Source organism: Portunus trituberculatus, chromosome 18 (assembly GCF_017591435.1).
Source record: "Portunus trituberculatus isolate SZX2019 chromosome 18, ASM1759143v1, whole genome shotgun sequence".
NCBI lineage: Eukaryota > Metazoa > Arthropoda > Malacostraca > Decapoda > Portunidae > Portunus > Portunus trituberculatus.
Genome location: NC_059272.1, coordinates 1816264 through 1843766, shown reverse-complemented (window position 1 = coordinate 1843766; position 27503 = coordinate 1816264). Strand labels below are relative to the sequence as shown.

The following is a 27503-nucleotide window of genomic DNA, read 5'->3' as shown; positions in this document are numbered from 1 at the left end:
TGCGTGTATCATATTCTCTCTATTTCAGGAAAGTAATGGTTGTTGTGATATTTGGCCTCTCTCTCTCTCTCTCTCTCTCTCTCTCTCTCTCTCTCTCTCTCTCTCTGAAAACCAAATAAAAAGAAAAATCAAGGCAACAAAGTGAATGCATTAGCACACATTAACCTTGACTTTTCGAACCACTGTCATGGCATAGGGCGAACACATTTATAGGTAAGACTGAGGTAACCCAGCCTATATATATATACTGAAAAAAACAACCAAATAACAAATAACTAGGTGTCAGATTTCACGAGAAGAAAAAAGAAGAAGAAAAAAAAAAAAACGATCCAAGAAGCGATAGAGAGCGAAACATACTGGTAATAGAAGAAAAAAGAGGGATAAAAGGGCGCAAGTGTGTAGTAGTCCCGGAGGCAAGACGGACCAAGGTGGTGTAAACAATGTCTGAGGATGGAGGCCGAGAATATCAAGTTATCTGGCCTTTTACGGGACAAATACGCCCTAATACTCCTGGTGGCTGTGTTCATCTTTAGCACCATCGTCTCGGTCCTCGTCAGGTGAGCTGGGGCGGGTGTGGAGGGCCTGGGACACGGGAAATGAGGGAGTGTGCTGGTGTGGTAGTGGTGGTGGTGGTGTACTGGAGGAGGCGGTGACGGAGAGCAGGGCAAGGCAAGGCAGGGGGTGTTGCAGGTTGACGGTGTGACGGGTGTGTGGGGTTGATTGAGTGTGGTGGGTGTGTCATTGTGGGTGGTGTGTGATACGTGGTGGTTTGTGTCATGTATAGCAGTGTGGGTGACATCATGCTGGGAGTGATACGTTTGGGTGTAGCGGGTGTGTCTGGGGTGTTGTGGGTGTGGGTTTTGTGTATGATGATGGGTGTTGTGGTGGGTGAGGTTGGGTGGTATAATTGCAGTTTTAACCAATACACCACATTCTCACGGTCTAGGTCACACTTCTACGAGTATTTCGAATCCCATTTTATCCTATCGGAAATTAATTATACTTCAGGACACAATTTAGGTTAGGTTAGGTTAGGTTTGGTTTCCCCATCCCAAAACCCCCACTTTCCCAGGAGGTCCCCAAGCTTGTTAGACCTAGGGAAGAAGAAATGTAAGATAGGGTATATTGGTTGAAACTGCAAATTTACCCTGGGGTGCTGCGGATGTGGGTGTGGTGTGGTGAGGGGAGTTTGGGTTGGGTTGGTGAGGGTGAGGATAGGTTTTGGTGAGGATCAGGACTGGTTGGAAGTGGTTTGGGTTTGCAGTTGTGGTGTTAGGTTGAGTGGTGAGTTTGTGCGTCATTGGTGATTGGTGGAGATTGTAACAGGTGTGATTGGTGATGATAAGACAGTTTGCCGTAATGCTGTTGTAGTTCCTTCAATCACGTTCTTTGATTTTTATCGCTGAAATTGGATCAGAAGACAAATCAGAACCTTTAACACAGTGAGAGTCAGCCAAACTCAGGTGTTGTCTGAGTGGTGATGTGCCAAGCTTGTGTCTTTGCTGGAGTGTCTTGTCACCTTTACTCAACCAGCTTACCTTGCCATGAGATAAGTCCCTCGCTGGCCCCGTGAAGCTTTAAAACACAAAGTGAACCTGACCAACAGTAGTGTGATTCAATGGAGTCACAGTTGGTTGGTGTTTATGAAATTTTGCATTGCAGTTTGCTGGTCGGGGCACTGCTCATCACCTCACTCTGCACAGGACTGCTGCTGCCGTATGTCATATTTGGGTAAGTCTGAAGCTGTCAGGATCTCTACAGAATATTGGAAAGATGAGACAGTTTTCAATGTTGTTTAGCTTGTACACTGTGAGCCCAAATGCCCTCAGAGAGTTGTAATGAAACACTGCCATAAAGAAATTAATGTAGAATTGTTACTGAGAGAAATGTTATCGTTACAGTATTGTTAATTAATGAGCCTTTTTGTTATTGTTGTTGTTTTATGTTCCCCTTGGACAGCTCTCCCGTCTTACATAAAGAAAAATAATTATACAATAGTGAATAGATTTGCATGTGTTATACAAGAAACACAGATTCATGGCCCACAGTAGCTCCACAAATGACATTATGAGTCCTGAGAGATTGTTGTGTTGTGCAGTGATGGCAAGCAGATTCCCAACCTCCTGGCGCTGTTCACGGGGTCAGACAGCCACATCGTCCAGGGGGAAATGCCTCGCTCCTGCTCGGTGTGTGGTGGGGAGCGGTGTCAGCGGCAGCACCCCAGCACCGCCGTTCCACTGTCCATCCACGCCCACGTCACCTGCACTGTGCCGCAGAGTGTGGATGAGGCCCTGGAGGAGGTGAGGCAGCCATGTGCTGCTTGGGAGTTGACAGGTTGTGGTTCTGGCAAAATTTCTGTGAAGCAACAGGACATTTATTTATTCTTGTATTTTCCCAATCCAATCACTGTATTTTTTTAGTGTTAGAGTTACAGTAGATAGGATTTGTGTGTTCTATGGTGAGAGATGCTGTTAGAGGACTTCAACATGATGCTTGTGTTCATATACCAGTTTGTTTTGTTCTTGTTCCTGTTTTTCATACTCATGTACCTGTATTTCATGGTTACATACTTTTTTTTTCATTTCTACATGCCAGTTCATGTTATCCCAATGGGAGGTTTTGGTGTTGATGATATAGCAGTGTTTGTGGTGTGTCCCTGCAGCTGCTGACGATGGTGCTGGACCATTATGTGTTTACCTGGTACCGGGAGATCTCCATCCATGACCAGCTGGTGGATGAGATCCGCTACATCATCAGATATGCCGTGGCAGCGCTGGCCACCAAGCTATCCAAGGTCTGGTGAACCCTTGATGCTGCTTCCTAACCTTCTATGTTTCTCAAGAGTATTTGTGTAGTGTTTCGTTAATGGATCCTCCAACACTTAGATATTTCCCAGACCAGATAACTTTCCCCAAGGCACAATCCACTAACATACAAGTCAGCAGGGATGTTTTGATGACAAAGCTGTCAGTCTGTACCATTTCAAAGCATGACTGGAGTACATGATCCAATCAGAGCATGACCTAAATGATATACATCACCACACTGACTCAGCCTTAGGTGGGGGTGGAGTGCATGATGCCATGTGTTAGATCAGTGAGTGTGTACCCGAGGAAGTTAGTAAAAAAGTTGGAATGCATGGTGGTGTGTCACACAAGAAGGGTGTGTCTGGGGAGAGTAACAAGGCTGTGGCACATACACACAGGTGGACCTCACAGTTGTGATCATAGACCGCCTGCTGCCGGCGCTCATCAACCACCTGGACGCTTACGTGGAGGGCAGCCGGCGGGTGCGGGGCAATGTGTCCCTGGAGGCGGCAGTGGTGCAGTACCTGAAGGCGGGCGGCGGCCTCCACCGGGCAGTGCGGTCCAGGGAGGACGAGGCGGCATACCTGAGGGGTGTGCTGGGCACCATCATGCCCTTCCTGCTGCCTGAAAAGTACCAGTCCAGCAGGTGAGTGGTGGTGGTGGTGGTGGTGGTGGTTGACTGTAGTGGTGCTTGTGTGTTCTTTTTCCTGTAAGAGAGGCACTCATCAACAGCTACAAGTACTTATACAAAAGGGTCCACTAAGGTGCTAGTCCTCAAAAGAATAGAACCATAAGGATTATCCAGAAGTAAAGCCTTATGCTTTTTCCATTCAGGGCATATGTTTTTCTCTTTTACAAATAATCCCCCCCTCTCTCTCTCTCTCTCTCTCTCTCTCTCTCTCTCTCTCTCTCTCTCTCTCTCTCTCTCTCTCTCTCTCTCTCTCTCTCTCTCTCTCTCTCTCTCTCTCTCTCTCTCAATTATCCTGACTTTGCTTTCCACCTCCTTCCTCCTTCCCTGTCACCAACAGTGTATTCCTTAACGACCAAAAGTGTTTTCCTTCACCAACTATTTCCATTCACTCCCTGCCCATCTCCATCTACTTCCCCTTTCCCTCTCAGCATTACAGTAGTTTTACCATTCATGTTTTGGTCTATAATTTATCCGTGTACAAATCATTTATCTTTCTGTTTACCATCCTTTCTTTCCTTCTGTCTATCCTTTCCTTATCAGCAGTGCATTTCTTTACCAGTCATATCCTATTCTGCCAGCCGTCCTTTCACCCCCTGGCCATCGTTTACCTCATTTTTCCCCACCACCTGTTTACTTCCACACCACCACATGTCTCCACCAGCCGACCCTTTCCCAGTGTGTCCTTCCAGCTGTCCACTCACTCACTGGCCATCATTGTCTAACACTTCTTTCCCTTTCTTCAGTGTATTTTTTTTTTTATCTACGTATCTTTTCTCTTGGCCATCCTTCCTATAGTGTCTACTCTAAAGTGGCTCCTGGGTCTCGATTTGAATGGTGTCCCAGGGAGTGCGTTGTTGTCAGATCTTGAGGAAAACCGTGAGCTGTCCTTGTAATAAGTGCGTTGATCAACAGAAAACAAGTATTATTCACATCAAATTTATTACGTAATCAATAAGCTACAATGTGTTTGAAATCCAGGAGCCATTTTAGAGTAGACAGACTATAGTGTGTCCTCTCACCTCACGTCTCCTCCCTTGGTCAGGCTGGGCCGCACCTTCCTGGAGGAGCTGCTGGGGCGGGTGTTGCTCATCCAGGCCATGGACTTATTGGCCAACCCAGACACAGTTAACCTGCTGTTCCTACTCCTGCTGAGCCGCGACCCCTCACCCTGGCCCCCACACAGGCCAGAGCCAGAGGTGCTGCTGCTCAAGAACTTCGCCTCAATCAACAGTCACCCACGCAACTCGGTGTGTGTGTGTGTGTGTGTGTGTGTGTGTGTGTGTGTGTGTGTGTATGTTTTATTAGCACATTTAAGATCTCATGCAGCCTTCTTTTCCTTTGTTTAGATTAGATAAATGTGAAGAAATTGTGTGTGTGTGTGTGTGTGTGTGTGTGTGTGTGTGTGTGTGTAATGTTTTTCTTAGTCATACACTCAAGTCGTACATTTCTGTTCCACTGTCGAGATGGATGTGAGGAAATTAAGAATATAACTTGTCATTTTTTGCAGTGGACGTCATTCAGTTGAGTTCCTTCTGACAGCATTCTTATTTCCTCTCCGTCTTCTCCTCCCAGGTACTGAGGAGCAACCTTTCCTCTGTGCTGAAGGACCAGAGTCTACTTTACCTGTTCCACACCTTCCTGAAGGAGGAGGGAGCCATCAACGTCCTGCAGTTCTGTCTTGCTGTTGGTCAGTCATGCTTGCCACATGTTCAGCCTCTCCTCTGTGGCTGTGGTTTTTATTTTATTTTATTTTGATTGATTTATCTATTTTTTATTTTATTTATTTATTTATTTATTTATTTATTTATTTATTTTTTTTTTTCTTTATTATTTTTGTTATGGCCTATGGTGCCTGTAAGTTTGCTTGAAGAGTGTGGAAAGTGCTGTTCAGTTTCCATCCACTAGCAGTGCAGGCAATTTTATTTACAGTGGTACCCATACTGGGGCCCATATCACCACCCAAGTGCATCTTTGGTGAAGGCAATTACACCTCCACCTGAACCTGGGTATCATAGTGACATGTAGGTAACTTTAAACCACTCCACAAATGACAAAGTTTCAAGGCAGCATGTAGTGAGATTCGAACCTACACATGGACATCTGCCTGATCCCACCACCACCACCTTATCCACTATGCCACTGCTTCCTCCTTACCTTAGGGCCACATAACATTTAGTGTCTCCTTGTACTCTCTGCTTGCTCCATACATGCCTTGCTGGGATGTGGGGCTGTCATGTCTGTTGTCTCTCTGCACTACCCACACTCCATTACCTTCCAAAACTTGTATCGGGTTGTATCAGGCAATATATTCTGACAGATTGTATCAAGTAGGGCTTATCAGTGGCTTGTGTATAAGTTGAAGCAGAGTTTGTTCGTATTTCCTTTCATCTCATGTTTGGATAAAAGACATTTTTAAAGATAATCTGTTAAGGAAGATACAAGATTCATGACCATTACAGAAATTTTTCACAGTAATTTGAGGAGGTTTTTATAATTTTTCTTTCATCTTCATGTCTATATCTCTAACCTCAATTCACTCTCTTTCCATGATTCTATTTACAGCAGGACATCTTTAAATTTTCATTCTCCTGTCTGCCTTTTTTTTTAGCTTTAGTCCACTTCCTTTCCATGATTCTGTTTACAGCTTAGCATCTTTGTTTTCATCCTCCTTGCTAGCCTCAGTCCACTATTTGCATGACTGTTTAGTATTTGCAACTTGATATCTTCTCATTTTCATCCTCCTGTCTGTATTTGTAACCTCAGTCCATTCTCTTTCCATGATTCTATTTACAGCAAGTCATTTTTTTTTTTTTTTTCATCATCCTTCTACTATTTGCTTAACGATCTACAGCATACCTTTAGTTTGCATCCTCCTTCCTAATCTTAGTCTACTTTCTCTCCACGATTTTATTTACATGGTGTATTTTTCTTTTTGATCCTCCGTGCTAACCTCAGTCCAATTTTCCCTTGATATTTACAGCTTCACGTCTTCATTTTCATCCTCCTTCCTAACCTCAGTCCACACTTTCCATGGTCGTCTCACAGAGGACTTCAACCGACACATCCTGGACCCAGACCTCACCACAGAGCAGCTTGAGCACCTTCACCATGATGCCCTGGAGCTCTACCACACCTACATGGTCGCCTCAGCCCTGGACCACATCAAGTTCCCCACTCATATTGTTGCCCACATCAGAGAAAGTAAGAACCACTCCCAGCACTTTCTTGTCTCTGTTCATGTTTGTGTTGGTCCTCATGTTTACTGATTTACTGCTTGCTTTCCTGTGTATTGTCCCTTGTTTCTCCTCTATTCACGTCCATATTTTCTCTCTAGTTCCTTGTTTTTAGAGAAAGTAAAAATGATATCCAGCAGTTTCTTGTCTATTTGTTCATGTTTGTGTTGGTATTTACTAGGTTTACTGCTTGTTTCCCTCTTTACATCCATTCTCTCTCTCTCTCTCTCTCTCTCTCTCTCTCTCTCTCTCTCTCTCTCTCTCTCTCTCTCTCTCTCTCTCTCTCTCTCTCTCGCTCTCGTTCCTTGTTTTCATTTCCTTTATGTTTTCTGTTAGCTTTGGAAGGAAATGAGTCAACCAAGTAGTGTTTTCTGTTCTGGTTGTGGTGATGTGTGAATAAATGTGCCTTGTCTTTGCTGTTTTCCTGTGTTTTAAGGGAGATAGTCTTGGTGTGTGTGTGTGTGTGTGTGTTTAACTTTCATGTCTCCATTGTATATTTGTATAAGGAGTTTTTATTTCTACATGACATTTTTTTGTTGCCGCACACAAGGAGTTGATCAGATGTCTGTAATTCACTCACATACAGTTGGACCATTTAGTGTTATTCATGTCAGCTTAAGAAGTCAACAGGTTTAGTGGTCAGGAAAGACATCTATTTATCTATCTATCTATCTATCTATCTATATGTGTGTGTGTGTGTGTGTGTTTCAGGAAAGACATCCATCTATCTATCTATATATTTGTGTGTGTGTGTTTGTGAGGAAAGGCATCTATCTATCTAAAATGTGTGTGTGTGTGTGTTCCAGTCGTGCACGCTGATGTGAAGGACATAGTGAAGCTGCGCACCACCCGCCCACTCTTCCAGGCCTACGAGCACGCCTACAACCTGCTGGAGAGGGAGTACCTGCCGCTCTTCATGCACAGCTACACGGTCAGCACTAACCCCCCCCCCCACTCCACCCACTGCTATCTCTGTCTTCCCCTCCTTTGCCTCTCTGCCTTCTTTTCTGCTATCCTAAACTCTTCACCATTGTTTTTCTTTCTCCAGTCCATTCTTCTTCCTATTTTTCTTATTTATTTATTTTTTTTTTCTTCTTTCTCTGTCTTCCACACCACCACTTTTTGCCTTCCTACCTTTTTTCCTGCTCTTCTAAACTCTTCTCCACCTTTGTTTTTGTTCTCCAGTCCATCCTTCTTCCTATTTATATTTATTGATTTATTTATTTCACTTATTTTTATTTATTTATTATTTATTTATTTATTTATTTATTTATTTATTTATTTTTTTTTTTTTTTTTTTTTCGTTGTCATCCACACCACCAGTTTTGCTTTCCTCCTAATTTTATATCTCAAATTCTGTTGTCTTGTTTTGTGTGTCTAAATAATTCTCTCTCTCTCTCTCTCTCTCTCTCTCTCTCTCTCTCTCTCTCTCTCTCTCTCTCTCTCTCTCTCTCTCTCTCTCTCTCTCTCTCTCTCTCTCTCTCTCTCTCTCTCTCTCTCTCTCTCTCTCTCTCTCTCTCTCTCTCTCTCTCTTCATAAACCATCCTCCAATGTTTTCTTTCTCCAAACATTTCCTTTCCTTAATTTTCCTCTCCCACTCATCCCTTCCTAACTACTGCCTCATTATCATCTTTGTGCTTGCCACCTTCTTAACAGACAAATGGGAAGGAACTGGTTGTCTAATGGAGTGGTTGAGGAATGGAACAGACTCAGTGGTCATGTTGTTAGTGCTGAGTCAAGAGGGAGCTTTAGAAGAAGATTAGATGAAATTATGGACGGGGATGATAGATGGAATTAAGTAGCCTGGCGATTTCTTGCAGCTTCCCTTTTTCTTGTGTTCTTGTCATTTTATGCTATCTTCCCTAACGTCCTTCCCTTCCTAAACCTAACTAGTGAGGGAGAATATTCACTTGTATTACTTTATTTTTCCTGATATTGATGAGAGGAGCAATGTTTCCACTGTTCCTTGTAAGTCATGTACTGCAACACACATCTAATACTACAGGTCACTAATGGGAAAGAATGTTTGGCAGGTTTTTTTTTTATGTAGCTTTCTGTCTTCCTTTTTCTTGGCATTGATGGTCAGAGGAACACTTTAGTTATCCTCCTGTTCCTTCCACAGTATTTTGCTCACCTGTGTGGGACGAGGAGCTCCCAGGCATACCAGAAGAACGCCACCAGGTGAGTGTGTGTTTCCCCAGCAGGTGCTCCTTACTAATCAGCACTACTTGGACCATCACTCACCTGTTTGTTTGTCTCCTTTTCTCTCTCTGTGTTTACATGTCCTCCTTTCTCCAGGTCCACTATTTCAATGTTCTGTGATATTCAGTTTTATGTCAATTAACTTGAGTCCTCCCTCCTGACAGCTGACTTTTTACTGCTATTTATGTCTGGTGTTGTAATGAGTCATGGTTACAGTTCTTTCTCTTGGCAGCTGTCCTTTTGCAGCAGCTGTGTCTGGTGTTGTAGTGAATGGTTGAACAGTCTTCTTCCATTTCACCTCCTGTGTTTTGGTGTGAGGGTGCATTGGTGTGGCGTTAGTCCCCGTGATAGTGAGCCAGCAGCAGTAGTGAGTAGGAGCTGTCTGTGCCTCTGCTTCCCGGTGGCTAGTGTAGATGCACTGGCTCACTGTGTCAGATGGAGTGGCTCACATAGAAGAGAGTGTCAGGGGTGCAAGTTTTGGCCTTCAAATTATTTTTGTGATGGTCATTGCAGGTCCACTCCTGAATTCTTTTATGACATCCAAGTGTGTGTGTGTGTGTGTGTGTGTGTGTGTGTGTGTGTGTGTGTGTGTGTGTGTGTGTGTTGGTCCTTCCTTTGCCCCACACCTGGTGTTGTGACATCCCACATGTGACACACAAGGTTGAGTGTGGTCCTGGTTGAGTTGTTGTCTTGTGCAGGAAGGAGGCAGAGAGTGGTGGTAGATGGGGAATGTAATTTGAAAGCTGCTTCTTATTGTACTCATTAGTTACATACATGTCATGGCTTGAATACTCTACTTTAGCACCACTGTGTATGGATGATTTCAGTTTGTGGCAGCTAAGTAATCAGTATACTTAGTTTTATTCATTTAAAGTACCAAGTATCCTTTGACCAAAAGAGCTGCTTATTATTTTCCTGTAATGCTTGCCTTGTACGTATTTTTTCTTCTTTTCTGTGCATTTTGATAGAAGCAAAAACAAAATTGTCATAGATCTGAACTGTGCCACTACAAAATTAATACTACAGTGTTCTCTCCAATTGGCAGCTCTCCAGGACTAACAAGGTACATTACTCTCTTGTGGAAAAGAGTGTTGACTCACGCACACACAATTCAGTGGCACCTCAATGTGTTGGGTGGCTTGGCTGAGGTGTCCCGGGGCAGTGAGGGCATGGTGGGGTGGCACTGTTATGTCAGCACTGGTGGAGGCACTTGGCACTGGTATAGGCATGGTAGCTGTGGTGTGGGCATGGCAGTGGTGGTGGTGATGGTGGTGGTGTGAGTGTGTGGCTTGCTGGTGTGAGCATTTAGTATAGTAGTGAGCACTTTTCTCTTTTTGTAGTCGCACTGTAGTGAAGGAGGGCATGCATGGTGTGGTGTGGTGGTGTAGTGTGGTGTTGGTGTTGTGCAGTTACAGTAATACATCAGGATATCAGAAACTTGCCTCAGTGAAATTATAATCTTTGTTATCACATCTTCCAGGCGTCATTTGCATAGATGTAATGTAAATTCTGGCATATAAGGCATTTCTCTCTCTCTCTCTCTCTCTCTCTCTCTCTCTCTCTCTCTCTCTCTCTCTCTCTCTCTCTCTCTCTCTCTCTCTCTCTCTCTCTCTTATTTAAAATTTGTAGTAAGGTGTGTATTGAGTTTGGCTTGGCAGAGACTCAGTATTGTGTAGGGAACCAAGAGAGGCTAACCTGGACACTTCCGCTCAGTATATCACACATCAACTGCTGCCCTCCTCCTCCTCCTCCTCCTCCTCCTCCTCCTCCTCCTCCTCCTCCTCCTCCTCCTCCTTCCTCCTCCTCCTCCTCCTCCTCCTCCTCCTCTCCTCCTCTCCTCTCCTCTCCTCTCTCTCCTCCTCCTCCTCCTCCTCTCTCTCTCCTCTCCTCTCCTCTCCTCTCCTCCTCCTCCTCCTCCTCCTCCTCCTCCTCTTCCTCTTCCTCTTCCTCTTCCTCTTCCTCCTCCTCCTCCTTTTCCTCCTCCTCTTAATCCTCCTGTTACCCTCTGTGTTGCATATCATTCATGTCATGCTGGAGAGAGGATGATGCTAAGATATTGATATTAACACAAAACATGCGTCCGAGTTGCAGCCACCACAGGAAAAGTGGACGCTCCTTGTGGGGTTTACTGATGAGGTACGTTGTCCGGTGATGAGTTTTGCTGCCAAGCTTTGCAACATCATGAGTCCAGCCTCACTGATTGACTCCCATCAGCTGATCTCAGTGCGGTGTTGGCGATTGTGGATCTTGTGGAATTGAAAATGTTGACCAATTCCGATAATAAGTTTTTCCATCATAACTATTGATGATTGCTGGCAGTGTGGTGGTGTTGAGGGGCTGGTCTCTGCTGGACAAAGAGAGGGTGGTGCAACATGTAGTGTGTGTGTTAGTGCCTGGTGGTGTTCAGGATCTCAGAAGCAGACATGTGTTGGTTTGGCTTTATGAAGACCAATTAAGAAGAATTATCCAATGAAGTGTAACACATTTATTGCAACAGAAGCCAGAGTGTTGATCTGTAGACATTGGGGATTAGATGCAGTCCCAAGGAAAGATGTTGAAAGTAAAGGTTTTGACATTCAAGGTGCTTATACTAACCCTGGTGATTGGTAAGCTGGTGTATGGCAGGCAGGAGCTGTCCATGTTGGTGCAGATTGTGCCTTTCACCAGCAATGATTATGATGCTTCAAGAAATAAATAAACTGAAGCTCTCAAGTGTTGTCAGTGGTTTGGGAAGCTTGAGTCATAACAAAGGTGATGGACTCCAGAAAGAAGGTTGTATTATTTGTCAAGTCAGGAGAGGAACTTTTCATGTTAGACGTTGATTGAAGGCTTAGTTTTGAGTGAATAGTGAAGGTAGACTTACATGCTAGAATCCACAATGTTTCCTCAGCACTGTCTATGGCACATCTCTCTCATGAACTGAATGGACGAGGCAGGAGATGTGTTTGTCTTATAGCTCGTGTGGTTTGCCTCAGTGTGCTGGTGTACACAACTTCCACCCTCCACCATGCTATAGTGCTACCCACAACACTGCCCCTCCTTCCCTCCCTCCCTCCTCCTGGCTAGAGTGGTAGAGTGTAGCAGCAGCAGCAGCATTGCTCCTAACACCAGTAGTGTTCACTTTCAGATCACATTTGAAATGCTGCTGCATCTGTCAACTCCTGCCTCACTTCCATTTCTCCTCACTCAGCAACACAATTTGGAGTGTTGTGGTGCAAGTTTTTTGTTTGATTGGTTGATTATTTGTTGGCTTGCTACTTTGTTTGCTCATTTGGTTATTTGTTTGGACATGTTTGTGTTGAGTGACTGAGTGAAAAGCTTGCTAGTAAGATAGTGAGGTTGCAGCAAAATATCTTTTAATTTGCAGGAGTATTTTGGGCAAATTACATTTTTCCCTAGTGGTTTGTGTTGGTGGTGACACTTGAGGTGTGCAGCGGTGGTGGGGGTGTAGGCAGCATTGTGGTGGTGATGGTCTCTTCCTTCACTCTTTACATTTTTTACTAGGATTGAATGCCCATAACATTTTCTTCTGTAACATGTTTAAAATTTTCTTATTGTTCAGCTTGTTACAAACCCAAGTCTTGCATGAATGATGTGGTTTGTGGGTTACATTTCATTCTTTCTGATTTACAGTACAGAGTGCCAGTCTTTCTTGCAAATGTAAGTCACTCTACTGTAATGAAAGTTGATTCTAATTGTTGCTATTTGAATATTCTGCTTTTTCTTACATTGAGAGCACACTGTAAGCTGTAGATAATATTAGACATGTACTATTTTGTTTTCTCTCATCATATAATAATTATCGTTCACTTTGAGGTTCAATGTCATAGGGGTATACAGTACTGCTATATGTGAGTGAGAAGAGTTTACCTTTAATGAATGTTACATGTATATGATATGCACAGCGAGGAACACCAATTCCCAGCATAGTGTGAGTGTGTATAGCCAGGTGTAGGGACCAGCAGCACACCATAGCAGACTCAAGGCAACAAAAACAAAGCACAGGTTGCCAGGTGTCCTCCAGGAAGCTGCAAGGAATGGGGATGTGTGGTGGGAAGGTGCGAGTGATCCCTGGCAGTGTTTGGTGGCAGGAAAAAAGCTGCAGCTTACAAAGTATACAAGTGGAATATGTTTTTGTGCTGGGAAAAGTGTGACTGCAGTGTTTTGGTGTATTGTGATGAGATGGAGAGTCAGGAAAGAATGGTTAAATATTATGAGTATACTGTTGGATTTAGTATTGAGGCTAAGTAGAAGGGGGGACCAGTCAGGAAGGCATTTATTGGAGGCATCACCAGTATTTCAGGAAAGGAGTAAGATGTGTTATAGTAGGAGAGAGTGAGATTGTATTAACCCCTTCAGTACCTTGACACATTTCAATATTCATTCTGGTCACTATTTGGTGATTCTATACAGCTTCAGAAACTCATGTGGGGATTGAAATATTGAAGACTGTGGCCATTGATCTTCTGACTTCCATGGACTCTTGCTAATGTCAATAAACTGGTCTAATCACACACAAAGCTCAAGGTAAAAATGTGTCCCAATACTGAAGGGGTTAACTGTTTTCATTAAGGTTTATAAAATGTGTCAGTGCATGTCAGTGAATTTGCAGACCAGGAAAGTGTGTAAGTACTCCATGGGAAAATATCAGAGTTGTGTTTATGAGATCAGTAGTTGAGGTAACCAAGCTAGTCGTGAAAACTTGTGTAGTTCCTCAGACGTACATATCTTGTAGCCTTGCACACCACAGCTCAAAGTGACAGGGAAACTTTGCCACACAGTATTGCAATGATGATAACACCTTCCAACTTGCATCCTCAGCCAGAATAACTCCACGTAATGAATAAGAAAAATAAAAATGAATAACTAATCTGTGTAGAATTTGAGTGTGTATATTTATTGTTGTTAGGAACGAAGAATGAAATCTGGTGCTTGTGTCTCCCTTTCACCAAAATGTGCTTCATCCCAACAGACACCGCAGAACAGATTCCAGCTCCTCTGCCACATTTTCACCTTTCAAGAGTCGCATTAACAAAACACAGGTGCCTGGCTGGTGTCCGAGGGAGGAATCTCTTGGGGTCTTCTTTGAGGGAGGCTGGTCACTGCAACTCATGTAGAAAAGGGATGGCACTCTGGGAGGGAATGCTGCCACTCTCCCTTCTCTCTCTCTCTTTCCCTCTCTAGCCTAAATGATGCTCAGTTGACCTTTTTTTTTTTTTTTTTGTACTTTAATCAATATCTAATGAGTTATAAAGTTTAATCTTGCTTATTTTGCTGAGGAAAAGAATGTGTAACAGCAGAATTTTGTTGTTGTCATATTTTTGTACATCACTGCTCAAGATTCATGAGTCGTCAGTTTATTTGTTGTCAAGTTGCATCAGTCTTGAGGGGAAAGTGCCGAGTGTTGCCTCCCAAGAGTGTGTGTGTCCCGTCAGCTTTGTTTGGGGTTTGTGGTGCTGATTTGTCTCCTCTCAGTCCTCCTTTCATCTCCTATCTCTCTCTCTCACACACACACACACACACACACATATTGACAAGATGTTTGGAGAAACATAATTTGATTAGAAATATTGGATTAGCCTTTCATTATATGGATAAAGATATGATGAAGAAATTAATTATTACAGTAATTAGACCAAGATTGGAATATGCTGGGGTGGTTTGGTCCCCTTATAAAAAGAAGCATATAAGGAAGTTGGAGAGATTGCAGAGAATGGCAACAAAAATGGTTCCGGAATTGGCAGAAATGACCTATGAGGAGAGATTAAAAGAAATGAATTTGCTTACCTTGGAACAAAGAAGAGAAAGAGGAGATTTGATACAGGTTTATAAACTGTTGAACGGTTTGGATGAAGTGGATAATGAGCAAATGATGTTGAGAGAGGAAAATTTAAATAGAACTACGAGATCGCATAGTAAAAAGATAGCCAGGGGAATATGCTTGAAGGATGTGAAGAAATATAGTTTCCCACAAAGATGTGTGGAGGTGTGGAATAGTTTGAGTGAGGAGGTGGTGTCAGCGAGGAGTGTGCATAGTTTTAAAGGAAAGTTGGATGTGTGTAGATATGGAGATGGGGCCACACGAGTATGATACCCAGGCCCTGTAAAATTACAACTAGGTGAACTAGGTGAATACACACACACACACACACACACCTTTGCATGACTCTGCTTTATTGTAATGTATGGTATATCTTTAAACTTCTCCTACATACATACATACATACTTACACACACACACCTTATTCTCATTTGAACTGCTTATCGTATTGCACCTAATCCTTAGAAGTTGTATTGTACTGGTAGATATAAAATGCTTAGTAGTGGTAGAAAGTTAAAGTGAAACACTCCTAGCACAGTTCAAGAGTTCTGGTATGTCTTACACTCTTCTAACTTTTCATTTGGGTTGTAGAAGGCAAAAAACAAATCAAATTTAATATTTCCGAAGTAGTGATTAATCCCAGTTATTGTTTTTTTTTTTTTTTTTTTCCAAGGCTTTTTTATTAGCATGTTGATTAATAATTCGCTCCCATAGATTGCCGCAAAGCTAACTCATTTACGATACTACCAAGCGACAAACTCTGCCCTGATTCCACTAAATAATACCTGACGATGAGTAACCAAATCAAAACTCACTGTTTAACCCCTTCAGTACCATGAGGTGTTTCCATATCCATTCTGGTGACTATTTGGTGGTTTTATACAGCTTCAGAAACTTATGTGGGGGATTAGAATAGTGAAGATTGTGGCCATTAATCTTTTGACCTTCATAGATCCTTCCTAATGTCGATAAAATGGTCTAATCTTACACAAATCTCAAGATAAAAGTGTGTCCCAGTGCTGAAGGGATTAAGATAGTGAAGACTGTGGCCATTAATCTTCTAACCTCCATAGACTCTTGCTGATGTCAATAAAATGGTTGAATCATACACAAATCTCAGTGTAATAATGTGTCCCAGCACTGAAGGGTTTAAATTGTAAAGACTGTGGCCATTAATCTTCTGACCTACATAGACCCTTGTTAGTGTCAATAAAATGGTCTAATCGTACACAAATCTGAAGGTAAAAATGTGTCCCAGTGTTGTAGGGGTTAACAAAAGCCTCACTGGTACTGATGAATACTCCAAATTACTTACCAACATAACTTACCAACGTTACTGCTGTAGTGACATATCTGACACTAGTGCGCTGCCTGGTGAGACTTGTGATCTGCGGTGCCTTCCCGGGTAACATTAACACAGTAACTCTGGGATGACTTTCTGTACCCTCATGGCCGCTCCTCTCATATAAGCCTTTTTGTCTCCTTCAGTCTTGAACTCCAGTAAACTTTATTGTCTGCATGAATTTGAAGGTTGAGCTGTTCTTTTGGTCTTGTGCTTATAGTATTTTTTTTATTATATATTTTTAACTTTGGTGTGTGTGTGTGTGTGTGTGTGTGTGTTTGTTTGTTGGTGGGTATGAGTGATTGAGTAAGTGGGTGAGGCAGGCCAAGCAGCAGGTCAGTGGTGAGTGAGGGTGAGTACTGCCAGCGGTGGAGTGTAGCAGGTGCTGGTGTCTGGTCTGTGTTCCCGTGTCATGCAGTATTGCACTTCTCCTCCTCCCGCCTCCCTCCTCCCTCTTCCCTCCTTGTTTGGTTGCTCTGTTGTTGTTAGCTCACTTCAAGCCCAGTAATGTACAGCTTCATTTACATTTCTTATATTTTTGTTTATACTTTGTTGCTCAAATTCTCGTCTTCTTTTCTTATGTTGGCATCAACACCAGATGTGTGTTGTGTCACTCGAGTTCCTGCTGCCTCTCTTCAGTCTTCAGGCTCAGACAAATCACTTTTTTAAAGTTCAATTTTTGGTTGAGATTTGAAAATGAATCAAACTCAAAACAAAGACTTGATTTTGCTGAAGTGTGTTAAGTAATGTAGAATTTTGCATTAGTTCACACTGTGGTGCAGATGTATTTAATCTTGAAAATATAAATTTTATAATGAAATCAACTTACAAATTAAATAAATCTGTATGTAAATACAGAATTTGCATGGACAGTTCAAGATATCCAAAAAATATATTCGGGAAATTTTTGGTACACATTTGATTTCTATTTGTGAATTTTGAAGAACACAATGCATTTGTAAATCCTGATTTATCTTTATCTAGTGTTTTGTATTTCCTTTTTAGTTGAAGTTGTTATGTTTTGTTTGTAGAGATGCCGAGAGATTTGTTTGTGTCATTCCAGCTGTGGTAGTTGTGCTCCTGTGTGGCCCAGTGGTCACCAGCACACTGCTTCACCTTCCACCATTACTTGCATTTCCTTTCAGTTTGACATCAGTGTGCTTAAGTCTTGTAGCTTATTGTTTCCTCCCACAGATATGACCTAGTGTTTTATTTCAGTGTAGGGCAGAGCCTTGGTGTGTTCCAAAACTGACATTAATATTACCATGAGTTTCTAATTCTCACTTCTTTATAATTGAACTCCAAGCTGCTGATCTGTAAGCTTTGCTCCTCACATGAGTTAGTAATGTGAACTCACCTCACTGCATCATTCATGGGACCATTTTCACTTCCATTGCAAGCTGTACTGTGAAATGCATCATATTGAACACAAGCTTCCAGTCGTCCCTTGAAGAAAACACTCAAAGAAGCACCAAGGCTCTCCCTCAGCAAGTTTCATTTGTGCGTATGTTGGTGTGTGAAGTAGTAAACCCGCCCCTCCCTTCCTTGCACCACCCCAGGGAGATGGACCCCCTGCACAAGAAGGCTGTAAGTAAGGTAGTGGTGAGGAAGGTGGGTAGTGGCCTCAGGCAAATTGGCAAACAGATGGTGCTCAAGCCGTCAGTGGTCACCGGGGGGGAGGACGACCACTCCCTCTACGACATTGACGAGGCTGATGACATCTCCTTGCTCATGGTTAGTGGCGCCCCGCTGCCCTGCCACCCCCCTCCCCGGCAGGTGGAGTGTGTATGTGTGTGTTTGTGTGTCTGTGTGTATGTGTGTCTGTGTGCGTTGGCCAGTCAGGGTTGGTCTTGGTGCTCGTGAAAGTGGCCTTGTCTTGTCTTGCTCCTCCTGTGTCTGCTTCTGTTTTTTGTCACTCCTTTAAAGCTTCTCTCTATATAATTGCCTTGGCTGACGCTACCTGTGATAAAAGTCCTTTTGTTTCTTATGATTGTTTATTCAAATTCCAGCTTTATGTTAGACTTGCCTTCATCACTCATTAATACAACTCAAATTAGAGTCAAATCATTTCCTTGCACCAGAAAGAAGGATAGAATGTACAGTTTACAGTCAGCTAGACAGAGTAAGACATCACAACAAATCACCTTTGATGGCTAGTTAGAGAGTAGAGCACCTGATGACACAGCACAGCCACAGCAGACCACACCCTCACATGTCTTCCTTGTGGCGATGGTGTCGGTGGCGGTGCAGAGTGACGACGGCAGTGGGGCCATGGGGCAGGGCATGAGTGGGCTGGAGGGGCTGACGTCCAGCTTCCGGGACCTGAGTGCCTGGCGAGTGTGCATACCAAGGGTGGAGCAGCGCGTGGATGCCGCCAACAAGCCATACTACGCCTTCATCGTCGACGTCACCAGGATCGACGTGTCTGGAGGTTGGTGCATCAGTGAATCTTGTGCCACTTTTGTAGAGCATCAGACAAAGTGGAATTGAAGAAGCCGGCCTCATTTACTGTGTCTGGTGCTCATCTGATCCCACTGTGTACTGTAGTAGATGCTTGACATGCTTTCATTTATATGATAATTTTTTTATTGTGGCCAGATTAAACATGTCTTGGGTCTATTTTTTTTTTTGTAGTGTACCGTACCCTCAAGACACACTTATATGCTACAAGCTTCATATTGACAATACCTATAGTGGCCAGGCTAAATGTTAATTGTGTCGTGGATTTCTGTTAGTTTATGGTATACTGTGACTTCACAAATTAGCTTCATTCAGGCTAAACATGTATTGTGCCCCTGTCAGGCTATAGTGCACTGTGGCCTTACGACTTTTAACCTTCACATTCTTAGCTCCTGATGTGACTAGACTAAATGTATCCTGTGGTTTTGTTATGTTATCATACTGTGCCTCAGAAAAAAATTTAGGAAAATATAGCCATAGGAATTTTAAGCTTGACATTCTTAGCTCCAGAGGTGACCTGATTAAATGTATCTTATGCTCTTGTTAAGATATTGTACTGTAGCCTCTGGAATATTTAACCCCTTCAGTACTGAGATGCATTTTTACCTTGATTTTGGGGTATGATTAGCCAGTTTTATTTGCATTAGGAAGGCTCTATGAAGGTCAAAAGATTAATGGCCAAAGTCTCCATTATTCTAATCCCCACATAAGTTTCTGAAACTGCAGAAAATCACCAAATAGTAAGCAGAATGAATATGAAAATGCATCATGGCACTGAAGGCGTTAAGTTACAAGAGTTAATGCAAAAGTTAACCAGTACTCTCAATCATTCATACCTTTCTCTGGCAAACTCTGTAACTCCCTGCCTGCTTCTGTATTACCATCTTCCTACGACTTGACTTCTTTTAAAAGGGAGGTTTCAAGACATTTGTTCCTGACTTTTGGCTAATTTTATTTTTGTCTATAAGGGAACTGGCAAGTGGGCCTTTTTTTTTTTTTTTATATTTTGTTGGTCTTGGCTGGCTTCCCCTCTTGCATTTAAAAAGTAAAAATAAAGAAAAAGAAAAAAAAAGAAAAGAAGAAGAAGAAAACAAAGGTCCTATGGTGACCCAGCTAAGTGTGTGGCTGTGGGTGTGTTGTGTTGCAGTGGAGCACCTTGATGAGCTTCACTGGGAGGTGGAGCGGCGGTACAACGAATTCTACATCCTGGAGAACAAGTTGACAGAGTTCCACGGGGAGTTCCAGGACAACCAGCTGCCTCCCAAGCGGGCGCTCTTCACCTCCAAGGACATCGGCTTCATGCAGACCCGACGCCTGGTGAGTGTGCTGGCTGGTGAGGGAACGCTGGTGGTGGTGGTAGTGGTGAGGGAATGCTGGTAGTGGTGGGTGGTGAGGGAATGCTGGTAGTGGTAGGGGTGGTGGTGAGTGGTAGTGAGGGAATGCTGGTGGTGTTGGTGATGCTAGTGGTGGGGGGTGAGGGAATGCTGGTGGTGGTGAGGGAATGCTGGTAGTGGTGATGGATGTGCAGGGTGGTGAGGGAATACTGGTGATGGTGATTGTACAGGATGGTGCATTGTTACTTTTGTCAGTGTGGTGGTGACTGTATAGAGTGGTGAAGTACTTGTGTCAGTGTTGTGGTGGTGGTGGTGGTGGTCTTGTGAAGTAAGCAAACTCACCAGGTGTTCTATATTGGGAGTAAGAAAGCTGACCTGAGGATCTGAATGTGAAGTTACTAGTGATGAGCGTAATGGTTGTGGTGGAGGTGACAATGCACATAACACGCCCTCAGACATCTTTTCCCTTCAGATACTTGGGGGTGAGAACAACAATACCTAAAATTTAACCTTACACACCATTTCCCTTCACATATTTGGGAAGAGCAGTTAAAAGCAAGATTAGCAGTAGTGTTTATGATAGCAGTATACCCAAAATACACCCAAAATACACCCAAAACACCATTTCCATCCAGATACGTATTTGGGAAGAGGAGTTAAAGATGGGATTAGCAGTAGTGGTGATGATAGCATTGTAGCAAAAATACAATCAAAACACCATTTCTCTCCAGATATTTGAAAAGAGTTAAAAGCAAGATTAGCAATAGTGGTGATGAAAGCAGTATACTAACGACACACCCCAAACACCATTTACCTTTAGATGTTTGAGAAGGGCAGTTAGAAATAAGATTGGTAGTATTGGTAATGATAACAGTGTACCAAAAATACACTCTAAACACCATTTCTCTCCAGATATTTGAGAAGAGGAGCTATAGATAAAATTAGCAGTAGTGGTGATGATAGTATACCAAAGACACACCCCAAACACCATTTACCTTCAGATGTTGACAAGAGCAGTTAAAAGTGAGATTAACAGTAGTGATGATATTAGCAGTGTACCAAAAAATACACTCAAAACACCATTTACCTTCAGATATTTGAGAAGAGCATTTAGAAGTAAGATTGGTAATAGTGGTGATGACAGTATACCCAAAATACACCCCAAACACTTTTCCCTTCAGATATTTGAGGAGTTCCTTCAGAAGCTGCTGCAGAAGCCAGCACTGAAGGGGTCCCAGCTGCTGTTTCTGTTCCTTAAGACAAAGGATGAATTCACCAACACCTACCTGCCTGACGTGTCCCTGGGCCGCCTCATCAGGGACGTGCCTCGCAAACTGATGAAGGAGCGTGGCCAGTACCTTGACGCCTTCATCAACATGTTCCTCTCCTCCACCGTCACTGCTGCCACCCCAACGCTGGTCAAATCAAAGTCAAAGTGAGGAGCAACACATAGATCTCCTTTCCTTTCCCCTTCCCTTTTCTCCTCACAGCCTCTCCTTCTCTTCCACAGCCTTTAACAAGCCTTCTCGTCTCTGTAACCTCTCTCATGCTTCCTTCTCTTCCTATAACCTCTTCTAACAATCTCTTCTTTCCTCTTCTCTCCCAACAGCCTCTTTCCTCTTCTCTCCCAACAACCTCTTTTTTCCTCTTCTCTCCTAACAACCTCTTTCCTCTCCTCTTTCTGCCTGCTTCTGTATTTCCATCTTTCTACGACTTGACTTCTTTTAAGAGGAAGGTTTCAAGACATTTGTCCCTGACTTTTTGGCTAACTTTACTATCCTTTTAGAGAACCGGCAATCACGTGGGGACTTTTTTGTGATAGTTTTTGTTGCCCTTGGCCAGCTTCCCCTCTTCCATTAAAAAAAAGTCTTCCTTAACTCAGTGTGATATACAAGAATGTCGTCCTGTCACTCACTCTGGCCAGGCTGAAGTCTAAGGAACAACTGACACAGATTAAGTAATGTTTAGAACTTGTCCCTTTCTTCATCAGGTATGGGTGTAGAAACAAGAGTAATACATTTATGGGTTCAGCTTGTGAGGTAAAAGTAGAAATGGCAGCTTCTGTGTAAGTTTTGCCTAATTTTTTTAAGGGTGTAGATTTGCAATTAGTGGTAAAAGATTGGAGGATTTGACACACACACATGCACATGCACACACACACACACACACACACACACACACACACACACACACACACGCAAGAAATATAGCGACATGGAATAGCCAGAGTGAAGATGTACTGTCAGCAAGGGGTGTGCATAACTTTAAAGAAATGTTGGACAAATGTAGATATGGAGACGGGGCCACACAAGCGTAATGCCCAGGCCCTGTAAATTCACAACTAGGTACACACACACACACACACACACACACACACACACACACACACACACACACACACACACACACACACACAGTAAGTAAGTAAGTAAAGAAGGAATAAGGAAAGCATTTTTGCTATTATTTTTAATGTGAAGTAATCATAAACAAGAGCCTAATAGAGTAGGGCATCAGAATGGAGCTAAAAATATAAAAGCAATTGCTGTACACATTTTAAGTCTCATAAGTATTTGTCACTCAATGAACAACAACACGAACACTTTGAATTAAAAAGCAACATTATGTGGAATCCAAACAGAAACAGAGAGGTCAGTTTCCTTCACCAGTCACCTTGAGTTTCCTGTCACCAGTCGCCTTCTATTACGTTTTCTTCTAGTTTTCCATCACCAGTCACCTCCTATCACCATTTCTCCTAGTTTCCTGTCACCAGTCTCCTTCTATCACCAGTCACCTCCAGTTTCCCATCACCAGTCACCTCCTGGCACCATTTCTCCCAGTTTCCTTCACTATTCACCTCCTACCACCATTTCTTCCAGTTTCTCTCACCAGTGCCTCACATACTAGTTATTTCCCAGCACCATTTCTTCACCAGTCCCTCATAGACCAATCACTAAGTACTAATTCTTACAGTCCCTCACCAGTCCCTCACCAGTCCCTCACAGATCAGTCACCAAGCCCCAATCCCTCCACTTCTTCACCAGTCCCTCAGAGACCAATCACTTATCAGCACCAGTTCCTCCAGTCCATCAGTCACCAAGCACTGTTTCTTCCAGTTCCCTCATTCTTCTGTTTATTTCCTTTCTTCTGTCTCTCTTCCTATTCTTCACCTATTACATTTTCTCTCTCTCTCATTGTTGTTCATTCCTTCTAGCTTTGGTAAGGCTCAAAGTTATTCTCTTCCTTTTCTTCCTTCTTCTTTTTCTCGCCACTTTCTCTTTCTTTCCTCTCCTTTGTCCTATCATCACTCCAACCTTCCCTATTTTTTTTTTCTTTATCTTCTTTCATCTTCCTTTATTTTGTTATGTTATGTTTTGTGCACCTTTCCTTTTTTCTTATGACATAGGGAAAGACTGGCCAAGGGCAACAAAAATTAGTAAAATAAAAAGACCCACTTAGTCACCAGTCCCCTTACAGTTTTTTTTCCTTTTTCTTCTTTTTCTTTTTATGGAAGAAGGGAAGCTGGCCAAGAGCAGCAAAAACTATAACCAAAAAGTTAGGTTAGGTTAGGTTAGGTTGGGTTAGGTTAATAGAGTTAGCCAAAAGTCTAGGACAGATGTGCCGAAAGACCTCACCAAAAGACAGGGATAAACGTTTTGAAACCTCCTTGCAGGGTGGAGTGGGATGAGCCATTTATGAGCAAGGAGCAGGAGGAGGAGAAGCCCAACCAGCTGTTCACCACACTGTTTGGGGACAATGCACAGAGCCTGGACATACCCTTACAGGAAGCTGCTCCACCTCCCCCCGCCTTGATGAATGTGGTGGGGGTCTTCGATACAGTCCTCTACTTGGGTGAGACTCAGAGCCTTACTAGTTTTATCTGTGGTGTTTGTTGTGGTGTGTGTTCCTCGTGTGGATGGTGACACATTGTGAGTTTGTGTGTTGTTTGCTTGTGTTTGACTCATTTTACTAGCTTGTGTTTGTTCTTTACTTGAGTGAGTGTTGTCGTTGATTCATTTAACTCTTTCCCTCCAGTATGCTACAACTTACAGCATATTTTTATTTATTTGGTGTTTTCTTATTTGTGTTCAGAAACTTTACCTACTTGCTATTCTTTCATCACTGTTTATCTGTTTTCATCTGAGTGGAGACCTGCAACAAAATCATGAACGATAGGAATAAAAATACCTGTTTTGGCAGCTTAGGTACCCTCCAAGATGATTAGAGACAAACCAAGGTGTATATACTTATTGATGTACAAAGTGTCACAAGAACTACATGTTTTCTGCCATTGTTGTTTTTTAAGTCAGCTGGTCTGTGTGATGCCTTGACTGTTCAACCGCTGTGTGTTTCAAGACATTTATTTCCATTTTATTGATTGATTGATTGATTGATTGATTTTATTTATTTATTTTATTTATTTATTTATTTTATTTATTTATTTTATTTATTTATTTATTTATTTATTTATTTATTTTTTTTTTTTTTTTTGCCTAACTCTCAGACCTATAAGGGGACTGGCAACTTAATGTTTTATGTTTCCTTTGGCCAACTTTTCCTCTAACATAAAAAAAAGTGGGATTGCTGACTTAGTGTATAGATAAACAGATAGACCTGATCTGGTTGGGTCTTTTCTGGGTGTATTTTGCTAATCCTTCCTCCTCCTCAGTGGTGCGAGTGTACGGCCTCTCCAGGAACGCATTGCGGTGGCTGATGTGTGTGCGGGTGATGGCCAAGAGCACCCTGGATGCCGCCGTCAGCTGGTTCCTGCGCCGCAAGCTGGCCCAGGCCCTCGCACCTCCACGCATCGTCACACTCATCCACCTGATCCGAGGCAAGTGTGTGTGTGCCTCATTGTCACCAGCAGAGTGTCAATATTGGTGAAATTTCCTCAGTCAAGGATTCCAAAGCTCACAAGTATATTAATTTTTCTAGTGAACGCTGGAACTACTTCTCTATACTTTCCTTCCCATGACCTAAACACTTTCGAGATAAGGAGGAAGTTGCAGGGCATTTATCAACCAATTTTGGATGATTCGTTTAATTTTTCTTTAAGGACTGCCAACTCACCAGGCTTTTTATTCTGCTTGGCCAGTATCCCTCTTTCATTTAAAAATAAATAGATAAGTAAATAGATAAAATAAAAAAATAAAAAATTGCTGTCTCCCGAGAAATGTAAGCCAGAATGTGGATCCAGTACTAAGGAAAGGCAGAGGCAGCAAAATGAATGAACAACTTCAATTCAAACTAATCTCTTCCTCAAATGTTAACCAGACCCTGTGAACTCATTCCATCACTAGATACTGTATAAACCAGAATGTGGATTACTCAGAGAAACCTAAGGGAACAAAACAAACAATTCAAACCCCACTTATTGTGCCCTCAGACGCCCTATTCATTGACCCCCCTGAGGAACGCGGGGAGAGGGAACACAGAAGTCGGGAGAGGGAGCTGCGACGGGAGGTGGTGGGGCTGCTGTCACCGTGGCTGCAGCGGACACTCTTCACTCAGGACCTGTACAACGAGGGGGCCAACACACTGGTCACCCTCTTCCAACATCCAGTCTTAAACAAGCAGGTGAGGTAGCCAGGACCAGGTGGTGTGGCTGTGCTGGGGCCGGCTCTACCCTGTGATGGTTATGGTGCTGTGATTGGAGCTGGTGGTGATGCTTCTGTGTGCTATGGTGTGGTTTAGTGTATGTGTGTGGTGTAAGGTTTGTGGTGTGGTTTGGTGTAGGTGTGAGTGGTGTGTGTGGTGTGTTGTGGTGTGGTTTGGTGTAGGTGTGAGTGGTGTGTTGTGGTGTGGTGTGGTGTGTGGTGTAGTGCCATTGTGTGCTGTGGTGTGTGTTGTGGTAATGGTGATGGTGATGGTAGTGATGGTGTGTGATCAGCCTGGGTGTGTTGCTGTATGGGTTGCTTAGCTGGTTTGAGGTAGATAGTTTATGTTTTGCTTTATTTCATTTTGTTTAAGTTTGTTTTTCTTCTTAGTATTGTATTCATTATTATTTGTTATCATAGTTTTGTTCTCTTCTTGTATAATAAAACATTACTACTTCAAACTGCACTCGACAAACAAACATGGATGAAAGACAGGTAAAAATAAACACTCCTTTTTGGCACCATACACAATTAAGGGGACTGGCAACTTAGTGAATCTTTTTTCTTGTTTTATGCATCCCTTGGCCAGCTTTCCCCTCTTACATAAAAAAAAAAAAAAAAATTAATAAAAACCTACCTCCAATACTGAGAGAGGCAGCTGAAGTACTAATGCAGCACGCCTCACATTGCAGCTGTCCTATGTGCTGCTGGACGGCGTGCTGGACGAGCTGTTCCCCGAGCTGGCCATCACTCCCGAGCTGTCCCCGTTCCTCTCCAATAGCTGAGTGGACCCCTCAACTCAGCACACACACACAACCGCACAGTCTTCGTAACCCTGGTAACACTGCGTCATTCTTCCCAGACTCTCCTTCCTCCTCCTCTCCCTCCACTGCACATGTGACTTGATTTCCCTCATGTATTCCTGGTGAATGTACAACCCCTGTGTAGTGTTGGGCTGTCTCTGCCTAGCATCAGCTGTTTCACATTCCTCACTATTTTTGCACTTTTTCACACTCCAGTCCATAGTAAGTGTAAGGTTTTGGGTGCAGTGAAGTGACGACCAGGACACTAAACCTATTACCACCGCGAGAAATTGGATCGACTTTTAATTAGTGACTGTTTTAACTAGAAATTTCTTAATGATAGCAGATAATCATAATTCTAATCACAAAGGTGCTCCAAAAGATTGCTGTGTAGCAGTTGTCGTAAAGTGAGGTGAGGTGAGGTGAGGTGAGGTGGGCACTGCAGCAGGTACAAGTAGAGGGTTGTGGTTGTAATGCTTGGCAGAGGTTCTGATATTAATAACACGGCTTGTCTCATGAATGGTGGTGATGGTGCTAATGGGTTAACTGTTGCATTTCATGTGATAGTATACATATATATATATATTCCTTTTTTTTTTATCATGAAAGGAGAGATTTTAGATTATGTAAATTTTCTCCTGTATACAATCTTTCACGAACTCACAACAAAAGATGCGAGTAGAACCAAACCAAGCCATCAGAGGAACACCAGAGGGGCCGGAACGAAGCCACTCAGGATGATGGATTGATTGACTGACTGGAACCACAACACAGCCATGTAGGTGTGCCCCTATAGGAAGAAAATGTGTGTTGGTTGCTAGGCATCCACACACCCTTCTGAGGACTGGTTGGTGGTGGGTGGAGTCCCTCAGGGTGTGGTGGTGGTGGTGATGATGGTGATGGTGTGGTGTTCAGTGCTCTTCATGTGGTGTTGGGTGTGGGTTGAGGACAGGTGTTTAATTTGGTTGCTCAATTTGATTTTCAGAATGTAATGGTGGTAGATGATAATCAGTCTTTGAGTAAGTGAACATCTATGGCCATCCGTGTGTTGTGACCCTCCTTAGTTAGTAGTCTGATTTTATTTGATATATACGCACACGCACACGCACACACACACACAGTGGTTAGAGCGCTGGCTTCACAAGCCAGAGGACCGGGATTCGATTCCCCGGCTGGGTGGAGATATTTGGGTGTGTCTCCTTTCATGTGTAGCCCC

At 43.0% G+C, this 27503-nt stretch overlaps 1 protein-coding gene across 3 annotated transcripts; it reads left to right on the top strand.

The window, feature by feature from the left end:
- Positions 1 to 393: 393 nt before the first annotated feature.
- On the top strand, positions 394 to 27503 carry LOC123505574 (sorting nexin-14-like). 3 transcript variants are annotated; one of them, XM_045257053.1, is made up of 19 exons: positions 394 to 557; positions 1663 to 1731; positions 2099 to 2300; positions 2663 to 2794; positions 3206 to 3453; positions 4541 to 4745; positions 5071 to 5185; positions 6544 to 6699; positions 7538 to 7662; positions 8854 to 8912; positions 9979 to 9996; positions 13906 to 13975; positions 18347 to 18527; positions 19704 to 19873; positions 21072 to 21325; positions 23561 to 23739; positions 24557 to 24721; positions 25274 to 25464; positions 26177 to 27503. In XM_045257053.1, the coding sequence occupies exons 1-19, from the start codon at positions 451 to 453 to the stop codon at positions 26267 to 26269; spliced, it is 2739 nt and encodes a 912-aa protein (XP_045112988.1). In that variant the 5' UTR covers positions 394 to 450; the 3' UTR covers positions 26270 to 27503. The 3 variants fall into 3 exon arrangements, with proteins under 3 accessions (XP_045112988.1, XP_045112987.1, XP_045112989.1); XM_045257052.1 differs by lacking the exons at positions 9979 to 9996; positions 13906 to 13975 and adding an exon at positions 17656 to 17830; XM_045257054.1 differs by lacking the exon at positions 9979 to 9996.

Excerpts from the sequence above, each read along its gene's own strand:
- LOC123505574 (XM_045257052.1), top strand. The coding sequence starts at position 451 with ATGGAGGCCGAGAATATCAAGTTATCTGGCCTTTTACGGGACAAATAC. Across the intron at positions 3,454-4,540 it reads GAAAAGTACCAGTCCAGCAG|GCTGGGCCGCACCTTCCTGG; the intron begins GTGAGTGGTGGT and ends TCCCTTGGTCAG. Across the intron at positions 18,528-19,703 it reads CAGGATCGACGTGTCTGGAG|TGGAGCACCTTGATGAGCTT; the intron begins GTTGGTGCATCA and ends GTTGTGTTGCAG.